Source organism: Scyliorhinus canicula, chromosome 12 (assembly GCF_902713615.1).
Source record: "Scyliorhinus canicula chromosome 12, sScyCan1.1, whole genome shotgun sequence".
NCBI classification, from domain to species: Eukaryota; Metazoa; Chordata; class Chondrichthyes; order Carcharhiniformes; family Scyliorhinidae; genus Scyliorhinus; species Scyliorhinus canicula.
The window spans coordinates 164,664,888-164,676,918 of NC_052157.1; the positions used below are offsets into that span (position 1 = coordinate 164,664,888).

At 51.3% G+C, this 12,031-nt stretch overlaps 1 protein-coding gene across 6 annotated transcripts in view; it reads right to left on the reverse strand.

The window, feature by feature from the left end:
* LOC119975199 overlaps positions 1–12,031 on the reverse strand; it is a 109,853-nt gene that overhangs the window by 13,190 nt on the left and 84,632 nt on the right. For 4 of the 6 annotated variants that reach the window (XM_038814810.1, XM_038814811.1, XM_038814809.1 and 1 more), the window contains 2 exons: positions 10,632–10,785; positions 4,041–4,122 (listed from right to left, as the gene is read on the reverse strand). In XM_038814810.1, the coding sequence (XP_038670738.1) occupies positions 4,041–4,122; positions 10,632–10,785 (236 nt within the window). Of the gene's footprint in view, positions 1–4,040; positions 4,123–10,631; positions 10,786–12,031 lie in introns of those variants that run through there. The other 2 variants (XM_038814808.1, XR_005462678.1) reach the window with 2 other exon arrangements.

Sequence of the window (12,031 nt, forward strand, 5' to 3'; positions counted from 1 at the left end):
CTGGAGAAATTCCTTCTCATCACTATTTTAAAGGATCGTCTCTTTAGTCTGAGATGTCCTCTGGTTCTAGTTTTTCCGACAAGTGGAAACATCCTCTCCACGTCCACTCTACCCAGGCCTCGCAGTATCCTGTAAGTTTCTATAAGATTCCCCCCTCACCCTTCCAAACTCCATAGAGTACAGCCCCAAGGTCCTCAACCGTTCCTCATACAACAAGTTCTTCATTCCAGGGATCATTCTTGTGAACCTTCTCTGGACCCTTTCCAAGACCAGCATATCCTTCCTGAGATACAGGGCCCAAAACTGCTCACAATATTCCAAATGGGATCAGAACAGAGTCTTATACAGACTCAGAAGTACATCCCTGGTCTTGTATTCTAGCCCTCTTGACATGATTGCTAACACTGCATTTGCCTTCCTAACTGCCGACTGAACCGGCACGTAAACCTAAAGAGAATCGTGAACAAGGACTCCCAAGTCCCTTTGTGCTTCTGATTTCCTAAGCATTTCCCCATTTAGAAAATAGTCTGTGCCTCCATTCCTCCTTCCACAAGTACACTTTTCCACATTGTACTTCATTTGCCACTTCATTGCCCACTCTCCTAGCTCGTCCAAATCCTTCTGCAGCCCCTTTGCTTCCTCAATACTACCTGTCCCTCTACAGGTCTTTGTATCACCTGCAAACCTAGCAACAGTGCCTTCAGTTCCTACTTCCAGATCATTAATGTATATTGTGAAAAGTTGTGGTCCCAGCACAGACCCCTGAGGCACACCACTAGTCACCGGCTGCCATCCTGAAAAAGATCCCTTTATCCCCACTCTCTGCCTTCTGCCAGTCAGCCAATCCTCTATCCATGCCAGGATCTTACCCTTAACACCATGGACTCTTAACTTATTTAACAGTCTCCTATGCGGCACCTTGTCACAGGCCTTCTGGAAATCTAAATAAATCACATCCACTGGTTCTCCTTTGTCTAACTTCCTTGTTACCTCCTCAAATAACTCTAACAGATTTGTCAGACATGACCTCCCTTTGTCAAAGCTGTGCTGACTAAGTCCTATTTTATCATGCACTTCCAAGTGCTCCGCAATCTAATCTTTAATAATGGACTCTAAAATCTTACCAATGACCGAAGTCAGGCTAACCAGCCTATAATTTTCCATCTTCTGCCTCCCTCCCTTCTTAAACAGCGGTGTTACATTAGTCATTTCCAGTCCTCTGGGACCCTTCTTGCCTCCAGTGATTCCTGAAAGATTACCACCAATGCCTCCACAATTTCCTCAGCTATCTCTTTTAGGACCCTGGGGTGTAGTCCATCCGGTCCAGGTGACTTATCCACTTTCAGACCTTTCAGTTTCCCCAGAACCTTCTCCTTAGTGATGGCCACTGCACTCACCTCTGCCCCCTGATTCTCCTGGAGCTCTGGCATCCCACTGGTGTCTTCCACCGTGAACACTGATGTAAAGTAACTATTCAGTTTGTCTGCTATTTCTTTGTTTCCTATTATTACTTCTCCAGCCACGTTTTCCAGTGGTCTAATGTCTATTTTTGCCTCTCTATTACCATTTACATATTGAAAGAAACTCTTCCTATCTTCTTTTATATTAATAGCTAACTTGCACTCATATTTCATCTCCTCTCCCCTTATTGCTTTTTTAGTTGTCCTCTGCTCGCTTTTAAATGATTCCCAATCCCCTGGCTTCTCACTAATCCTCGCCACTTTGTATGCTTTTTATTTTGCTGTTCTGCTGTCCTTGACTTCCCTCGTCAACGATGGATGCCTTGTCCTGCCCTTAGCATGTTTCCTCCTCCATTGGGAAAGCAGTGCACCAACTCTGCCTGACATGGGAGATCTTTTACAAACATAGAGACAAAGCCAGCCGCCTGCTGGCTCACCAGCTGAGGAACAGGCAGCCATGAGGGAAATAGCTTAGGTTAAAGACAGAAGTCACAGGCTAGTTGCTGTGCAAGAAAAGATCCACAAAGCCGTTGCAACCTTCTACTGCAGGCAGTTCACCTTCCCCCCAGAAGGGGGACTTGAAGATGAAGCAGTTTCTTAACGGACTGGATATGCCAGTCATGGGGGAAGATAAGAGATGGGGCCTGGAAGCACCACTAGAACTGAGGAGAGTCAAGGAGTTATCAACTCCATGCAGGCGGGCAAGGTGCCAGGGCCAGATGGACTCCTGATAGATTTCTACAACAATTCACGCCGGCACTTGCCCCGCACTTGCAGGAGGTATTCGCAGATTGGCTAGTAAAGGGCACCGCACCCTGCCACCAACACTGGCACAAGCCTTAATATGGCTGATACCCAAAAAGGACAAAGGCCCGATGGAGTTTGAGTCTTTCAGGCCCATCTCACTACTTAACGTAGACGCAAAGATCCTGGCGAAGGCCCTGCCAAGGCAGTTGGAGAGCTTCGTGCCAGAGGTAGTCGCGGAGGACCAGTCTGGCTTTGTCAAGGACAGGTAGCTAACATTGAATATCAGGCACCTGCTGAATGTGATAATGTCGCCAATGGGGGAGAGAACACCAGTAGTGATTATCTGCCTGGACCCAGAAAAGGCCTTCTACAGAGTCGAATAAAAGTACCTCGTAGAGGTACTGGAATGCTAGGGTTTGGGCCAGGGTTCACCCCCTGGGTGAAACTACTGTACAGTGCAGCACTCCCATGATGACGTGCGGACAAACGCCACCAGTGCTGAATACTTCCAGCTCCACAGAGGCACAAGAAGGCAGGGATGCCCGCTATTCCCGCTGCTGTTTGCTCTGACAATCGAGCCACTGCCGATCATTCTCAGAGCGATCAAAGGGTGGGGGGTATCTAAAGGGGGACAGCGAGCATAGAGTTTCACTCTATACGGATAACCTCCTCCACATCTCAAAATCCCGGACCAGTATGAGAGGGTTAATGGAACTCCAAAACGAGTTTGGAGCCTTCTCAGGTTCCAAATTTAACCTGGGCAAGAGCGAGATATTCCCTGTAAACCCACAAAGGGGGGTGGGGAGGTGGACAGAGCTGGGGGGCTGCTGTTTAAGCTAGCTCAAATCAAATTCCATTACCTGTGGATCCAAATAGCCCACGACTGAACACAGATCCACAAATAGAACCTGACGTCTCTGGTGGAGGAAGGGACATCAAAAAGGACTTACATAGGTGCCCACTCCCACTTTCCCCCGCAGGGAGAATACAGACGATCAAAATGAACGTACTGCCCAGGTTCCTCTCCCTGTTCAGATCCCTCCCGATCTACATCCCCAAGGCCTTTTCCAACACAGTCCAAATCAAGGTCCTACAAAGGAGATAAAACATGAGATGCTGGCCCTCCCGAGCATACAGTTCTACCTCTGCGTGGCCACCGCAGAAAGAGTACAGGGATGGGTTAAGGAACCAGGAGCAGAGTGGGTGAAGATGGACGAGAGTTCCTGCATAGGGATGTCCTTCCGAGCCCTAGCCACAGCCGCTCTCTCATACCCCCACCACCCTGGCCAAATACTCGAGGAGCCCAGTGGTGGTAGCCATGCTCCAGACATGGCACCAAATGAGGCAACTCTTCGGCCTAACCAAAATGTCCACCATGGCCCAACTGCAACAACCACAGGTTCACTTCTGCAATAATGGACGGCACCTTCAAAAGGTGGAGACAGGGTGCAACTAACCAGAACTCGAATGAGTGGGTTCTGGAGGTAGAGGACAGCACCAGGGCAGCTGAGCCAACCACACCTACATGCTCTGGGTGTGTATTTCTGTAAATAATGGAAACTTGGGCAAGATATCACAATACGATGAGCACATGGTACTATGCCTCAGAATGACCATCTTTAAGGAAGGAAAAATCTGAATTGACAAAGAAAGAAGGAGAAAAGAAAAACAAAAGGTGGGGTATAGTATGCTGCCTATCTTGTACATTATGTTTCTGGTGCTTACCCATGCAGTAGCCTCTCTCTCGTGATAGAGGAGCTTTCTGAACTATATTGCTTTTCACAAGTAGTTGCCTTTGATATAATGTTATGTACACTGTTTCAGTATTATTACCTGGCCTGCCGCCTCTCTTTTGGATGGATTTGAAAAGATAATTGTCCTCTGAAGAGATGAGTCCATGGTTGTGCAAATCCTACTGCAAAAAAAAATGGTTTAGTGTGAAACATTTTCCTGACAGATTCAGGGCAAAGGTAAAATGTCGTTCTGTCCCTCAGCAGCCCCAAAACTGCGAGTGTCGCTGCTTTCTAATAACATGCTGTTCCTTCATCTGGGGCTGGATTCTCCGAACCCCCCGCCGGGTCGCAGAATCGCCGGGGGCAGGCGTGATTCCCGCCCCCGTCGTCTCCCGAAGTCTCCGGCACTGGAGATTCGGCCGGGGCGGGAATCACGCCGCGCCGGTTGAAATGAAAAAAAAAGAAAATCGCTTATTGTCATGAGTAGGCTTCAATGAAGTTACTGTGAAAAGCCCCTAGTTGCCACATTCCGGCGCCTGTTCGGGGAGGCTGGTACGGGAATTGAACCGTGCTGCTGGCCTGCCTTGGTCTGCTTTAAAAGCCAGCGATTTAATCGTGTGCTAAACCAGCCCCAGGTTTTGCGGGCCCCCCCCGGCGATTCTCCGGCCCGTGATGGGCCGAAATCCCGCTGCTATAATGCCGGTCCCGCCGGTGTGAATCAAACCACCTTGTGCTGGAGCGTGCCCATACAGCTGATGGGTGGGCTGGGGCCAGAGGGCACCTAGGCAGGGTGGCTTAGGGGGGAAACATATATGACCTGTGACCCTAAGTTCACAGTGGACAGTCAGCGGCGGGAGCAGCTGCATGGTTGCCTTTCCAGCAATGGCAATGGTGTTCCATGCCCGTCCACCCCGATTCCACAGCCCACCTCCTGGCCACTCCCTGCTACTCTTCCTGGCCCTGGCCGAAGCCCCCCCCCCCGGCCAGCGGCACAACTGCCAGCAAACCATGGCGATATTGGGCACTTTCCGTAACCCCTCTCTCTCTCTCAACAGCCACGATGCCGGTTTCAAGATTTTTAAAACCACAAGTGAAATGTGTCGTCGTGAACTTGACCCATTGGAGGTGGAGGTCCCGGAGAATCCTGGGTCAGGCCCGCCTATGATAAGCGAATAGTGTCTACTGTACGTGCATCCCGGATCGCATTGACACCTCTGTTGAAGCAACGGAGAATTGTGATTTGGCGTCAAATCGGTGCCCGCCGTGTTGGAACCTATTCTCCGCCCAATCGCATCTCCCTATTTCAGCATCTCCAGCCAAAAGAGAATCTCGCTCCATGGCTTCCATCTTCCCAAAGTTTCGTTGGAGGAAATTTATTCTCATCCAGAATTGGATGTTCACTAATTTCACAACAGTGGAGTCAAGAGAGGTGGTAGTGAGGTGCAGATAAGTGTTGTCAGTGTATGTGGGTGGCACGGTAATACAGTGGTTAGCACTGTTACTTCACAGCGGCAGAGAGCTGGGTTCGATTCCTCGCTGGGTCACTGTCTGTGCGGAGTCTGCACGTTTTCCCCGTGTCTGCATGGATTTCCTACGGGTGCTCCGGTTTCCTCCCACAAGTCCTGAAAGAGGTGCTTGTTAGGTGAATTGGACATTAGGGCCCGAGGACTACCGTAGGAAGGTACGCCGAATGGGCCTGGACTGCTGTTCAATGGTTTTCTGGGCCAATGGTGCCAAGCGGAACATTTGGGACTCTTTCCTTTGTTCATGGACATTGGTTTGGGGTTTTTTTTATTGTTTGTTTTTTTCTCTTATGTTTTTGTTTTTTCCTCTTTTTTCTGTTTTTTCCTTTTTGGGCAGATTTGTACTTTTTGTGCACCTCGTGTAGGACACTGGAGCCGGCACAGAAACGAAGGGGGGCCGGTCAGCAATTGGGGCCAAGGACGTGGGTTGGGGTTTTTTTTTTTGTTTTGTTTTGTTTTGTTGATGTCCATGCCTTCCTGTGCCAGTGAGTTTGCTCCAGTGGGTTGGAGAGGGGGATGGGGTGCCGGGGAGTGGGGAGGAGGACGGGGAAACAATGGGAATGAGGCAGGAAGGCGCCGGAGTGTTGAGTCACCGGGCTAGCAGATTGGCTAGTCAAGGGAGTCAGGTGGGGGGGGGAGATCACAGCCAGTGGATGGCAGGGGTGGGGGTATCGGGGGATGTTGTTAGGGGGGGGTGGTTGTTCTGCTGACGTGGGAGGGACTTGAAATAGGCACTGGAAAGGAGGTCGAGGGTGGAGGCAGCCAACAGGCGGGCCAGGAATGGAGCGACGCACGGGCCGGGGGCCGGCCTGAGAAAGGCTATGGCTGACCAGCGTGGTGGGGGGGGGGTGGGTTGTGCCCCCGACCAGGCTGATCACCTGGAACGTCAGGGGACTGAATGGGCCTGTTAAGAGGGCGCGGGTGTTCGCGCACTTGCGGGCTCTGAGGGCGGACGTAATTATGTTGCAGGAGACACAACTGAAAGTGTCTGACCAGACCAGGCTAAGAAAGGGCTGGATTAGCCAGGTCTTCCACTCGGACTTGGACTCGAAGTCCAGGGGGCTGGTAATCATGATCAACAAGCGGGTGCAATTTGAGGCGGAGGGCATAGCCGCAGACAGGGGGGGCAGATACCTGATGGTATGGGGCAGACTGGAGGGGAGAAGAGTGGTGCTGGTGAATATATATGCCCCGAACTGGGATAACGTGGACTTCATTAAAAGAGTGCTGGGGAAGATCCCGGACATGGACTCTCGCAGGCTAATAATGGGGGGGGGACTTTAACATGGTCCTTGACCCGGCTTTGGATCGGTCGTGTCCCAGAACGGGTAGACTCCCAGCAAAGGCAAGGGAGCTGAAAGGGTTCATGGAGCAAATGGGGGCAGTGGACCCCTGGAGAGCCAGACAGCCGACAGGAAGGGGCTACTCGTTTTACTCGCACGTCCATAAAGTATATTCTAGGATAGGTTTCTTCGCACTAAGCAGGGATTGTATAGGGGAGGTAAAGAACACGGAATATTCGGCAATTACTATCTCAGACCATGCCCCGCACTGGGTAGACCTGCAGATCGGGGGGGGGGAGCTACCAACGCCCGCAATGGAGGCTAGAGGAGGGGATTCGGAGGTGTATGCAAAATTACCTGCAGGTGAATGACACGGGGGAGGTCTCAGCGGCGACCCTGTGGGAGGCGCTAAAGGCAGTAGTGCGGGGGGAGCTAATTTCAATTGGGGCCCACAGAGCCAAGGCAGACAGGACAGAGATGGATAGATTGGCCAGGGAAATGGGTCGGATAGATGAAGAGCACGCGGAGTCCCCGGGGGAGGTTTTACTCAGGGAGAGGCAGAGACTACAGGCGGAACTGGGGGCACTATCCACGAGTAGGGCCGTGGAACAGTTTAGGAAGGCGAGGGGCGTGGTGTACGAGCATGGGGAAAAGGCTAGCAGACTGTTAGCGCAGCAACTCAGGAGGAGGGAGGCCGCCAGGGAAATAGGTAAAGTGAGGGATGGGGAGGGGCGCAAAGTGGAGGTCCCGGCAGGATTGAATAAGGTATTCCCGGGACTTCTATCGCAAGCTGAATACTTCGGAGCCGCCGGAAGAAGCGGAGGAGATGAAAAGGTTTCTGGACGGGTTAACATTCCCAACAGTAGGTGGGGGGCGAGTGGATGAGCTGGGGCCCCCGATTAGAGTGGAGGAGGTATTGGGGGGCCTAAAGGCCATGCAGTCGGGGAAAGCCCTGGGGCCGGATGGATACCCAGTAGAGTTCTATAGGAAGTTTTCTGAGCTGGTGGGCCCGGTCTTGGAGAGGGTTATCAATGAGGCAAGGGACAGAGGGACCTGCCGCCGACAATGTCGCAAGCCATTATATCACTGATATTGAAGCGGGGTAAAGACCCGGAGGCGTGCGGGTCCTACAGGCCAATCTCCCTGATTAATGTTGACGCCAAGCTCCTGGCAAAAGTACTGGCGGTTAGAATGGAGGACTGCGTACCGGAGGTGATTGGGGAGGACCAAACTGGGTTCGTGAAAGGTAGGCAGCTGGCGGCCAACCCGAGAAGATTACTTAATGTGATAATGATGCCCCCGGCGGGCAGGGAGGTGGAGGTAGATGGACGCCGAGAAGGCCTTTGACCGGGTGGAGTGGGACTATCTATGGGAGGTGCTCGGACGGTTTGGGTTCGGGGAGGGACTGGTGGATTGAATCAAATTATTATATCAGGCCCCGAAGGCCAGCGTCAGGACTAACAGAGAAGTGTCGGAGTACTTTAGGCTGTTCCGAGGGACCAGACAGGGCTGCCCGCTCTCCCCGCTGCTGTTTGCACTGGCCATAGAGCTGCTGGCGATTGCGCTGAGAGCCGCAGAGGGTTGGAAGGGGATGGTGAGGGGCGGGGTAGAACATAGGGTCTCTCTTTATGCGGACGACCTGCTCCTGTACGTGTCGGACCCAGTGGCCGGGATGGGAAGTATACTGGGAATGTTGAGAAAGTTCGGCCAGTTCTCAGGATACAAATTGAATATGGCCAAGAGTGAAATGTTTGTGGTACAGGCAAGGGGCCAGGAGAACAGATTGAGAGGGCTACCGTTTAGGCTGGTTGAGGAAAATTTCCGGTATTTGGGAATCCAGGTGAAACGAGACTGGGGCAGGCTGCACAAGTTAAATTGGGCCAGGGTGGTGGAGCAAATGAAGGGAGAGTTTCGGAGATGGGATGCACTCCCGCTGTCGCTGGCAGGGAGGGTGCAGACTGTAAAGATGACAATCCTCCCTCGATTTTTGTTTGTTTTTCAGTGCCTCCCGATCTTTGTCCCACAGTCCTTCTTCAAAAGTGTTAACAGGATGATCATGAGCTTTGTCTGGGCGGGAAAATCCCCGCGGGTGAAGAAGGCGATGTTGGAGAGGAACCGCAGCGAGGGAGGGCTGGTTTTGCCGAGTCTGATTAATTATTACTGGGCGGCCAACATTGCTATGATAAGGAAGTGGATGGTGGGTACGGGGTCTATCTGGGAGCCGGTGGAGGCGGCTTTGTGCTGGGGCTCCAGCTTGGCAGCCCTGGTCACGGCTCCTCTACTGCTGTCGCCGGCCAGGTACTCCACCAGCCCGGTAGTGGTGGCGACCCTGCGGATATGGGGCCAGTGGAGGAGGCATGTAGGGGAGACGGGGGCGTCGGTTTGGGCGCCAATCTGCAACAACCATCGGTTTGCCCCCGGGAGTATGGATGGGGGGTTTCGAGTATGGCGGCGGGCGGGGGTGGGAAGGGTGGGCGATATGTTCCTGGAAGGGAGCTTTGCGAGTTTGAGGAGCTTGGAGGAGAAATTTGGGCTGGTAAGGGGAAATGATTTTAGGTACCTACAGTTGCGAGACTTTGTTCGTAGACAGGTCCCATCTTTCCCACGCCTCCCGCCAATGGGGATCCAAGACAGAATAGTCTCTGGGGGTAAGAAGGGGAGGGTAGAGTCTCTGATATTTATAAGGTGCTCATGAGGGAGGAAGGGTCCCAGACGGAGGAACTGAAACTTAAATGGGAGGAGGAGCTAGGCGGGGAAATGGAGGACGGGCTGTGGGCAGAGGCCCTGAGTAGGGTAAATTCGACCGCGACATTGCCAGGCTCGGGCTGATTCAATTTAAGGTCGTTCACCGGGCCCACATGACGGTGGCTCGGATGAGCAAATTCTTTGGGATAGAGGACAAATGCGCTATGTGCGCGGGAGGACCAGCGAACCATGTTCACATGTTTTGGGCACGCCCTAAGCTTAGGGAGTACTGGGAGGGATTTGCGGGCGTCATGTCCCGGGTGCTAAAAACAAGGGTGGTGATGGGTCCAGGGGTGGCAATTTTTGGGGTTTCGGAAGACCCGGGAGTCCAGGGGGAGAAAGAGGCCGATGTTTTGGCCTTTGCTTCCCTGATAGCTCGGCGATGAATACTATTGGCGTGGAGGGACTCAAAGCCCCCGAAGACTGAGTTGTGGCTTGCGGACATGTCGAGTTTCTTGGGTATGGAAAAAATTAGGTTCGCCTTGAGGGGATCTGTACAGGGGTTCGCCCGAAGGTGGCAACCATTTATTGACTTCTTTGCGGGAGAGTGAGCGTCAGCAGGGGGTGGGGGTAGAGTAGAGTAGAGTAGGAGGGATAAAATGGCGGGTAGTACCGGTGGGAGAGGAGCTGGCTTGTGCAGTATGTTACGATTGAAGTATTGAATGTACGTGGATGTTTGCACATTTTTGCTTTCTTTCTGTTGATGTCTGTAACTGTTTACAAAGCCAAAAACTACCTCAATAAAATTGTTTATTAAAAAAAAAGAAGTAGGCTTACATTAACACTGCAATGAAGTAACTGTGAAAATCTCCCAGTCACCACACTCCGGCGCCTGTTCGGATATTGAACTTGGGTCCCTGGTGCTGTGAAGCAAAAGTGCTAACCACTGTGCTACTGCGCCGCCCATAAGAATGGAACCAGGTGAGTGCTGTTGCACCCATTTGAGCAACAGTGGATGCATTGGACAAGGATGGCATGGTAAAATATGTTAAAAGCTGCAGACAGAATGAGGAGGGATTTTTGACCTTTTTCATTACCACATAGGATGTAATTTCTGACATTCATTGCACAACAGACAAACCACTTTTTTGTTCAGTAAAACTTAATAGACATAACTTTATGAAGTGCATGTTAACTCACCCTCTGTTGGATCCAGGAGTGAAACTACTTCCGAGTCCTGCTTGTTTAATCTCTTGTAGAGGTTTGTGTAGAAATGCTGTTTAATCACTTTCTGAAACTGCTGAGTTGTCAATGCAGGACCGTGGGATCTTAGCATCACTTCCACCTCACCTGGCTGGGAAAGAAGGCTGGTTATGATCCAAAATCATAGCTCGTCCATCTTTATTTCATTCAAGTGAGTAACACTCTCAATCATTTTCAAGGTTGATTTTCATAACATTCATTATTGGGAATAATTCATGTCACTGCATTTTTCTTGGGGCCTTCCGCAGTTTAGGCAGCTGTCTGTTTCAAGTGGAAGCACTGTTTCGATCTGTTAATCAGGATTCTATGACATATAAAGACCCCTGGTGTAATATTGAGGGATCAATGAAAGGAGTGAGCGCTGTGCCCACTCCTTGAATAAAATAATTTTATTCAAATTTTCACATTTTCACAAAAAAGAAAACAATAACAGAAAATTCTAAGAACAAAAAGAACAGAACACCCCCCCCCCCCCCCCCCGTATATACAAAAGAGAAACAATAAATTAACGCTCGTCATTGGCAAAAAACAGATATTCAACCCAAAACAAAAACAAAGAGACAAACCCCCCCCCCCCCCCCCCCCCCCCCGGTTGCTGCTGCTGCTGACCTTTTGTTTTTACCGTTCTGCCAGGAGATCTAGGAATGGTTGCCATCTCCTGAAAAACCCCTGCACTGACCTCCTTAGGGCAAATTTCACCCTCTCCAATTTAATAAACCCCGCCATATCGTTGACCCAGGCCTCCACGCTTGGGGGCCTCGCATCCTTCCACTGAAGAAGAATCCTCCGCCGGGCTACTAGGGACGCAAAGGCCAGAACACCGGCCTCTTTCGCCTCCTGCACTCCCGGCTCCACTGCGACACCAAATATTGCGAGTCCCCAGCCTGGATTGACCCTGGATCCTACCACCCTCGATACTGTCCTTGCTACACCCTTCCAAAATTCCCCCAGCGCTGGGCATGCCGAGAACATGTGGACATGGTTTGCTGGGCTCCCTGAGCACCCAATACACCTGTCCTCGGTCCCAAAAAACCGGCTCATCCTTGTCCCGGTCATATGAGCCCTATGCAGTACCTTAAACTGTATGAGGCTAAGCCTCGCACACGAAGAGGAGGAGTTCACCTTTTCTAGGGCATCCGCCCACGTCCCCTTCTTAATCTATCTCAGTACTAGCCATTATCTAATTGAATGGCAACATTGGTTCAAGGAACTGATGGTCTACTCTTATAACTCGGCATTAAGTGGTCTAACCAGTGGTTCATAAATGGTCTGTGCACAGAAACATTCAGATATCACTTTGGAACAGATTCTCTGTGATGTTGGGCGTTGCATAATTG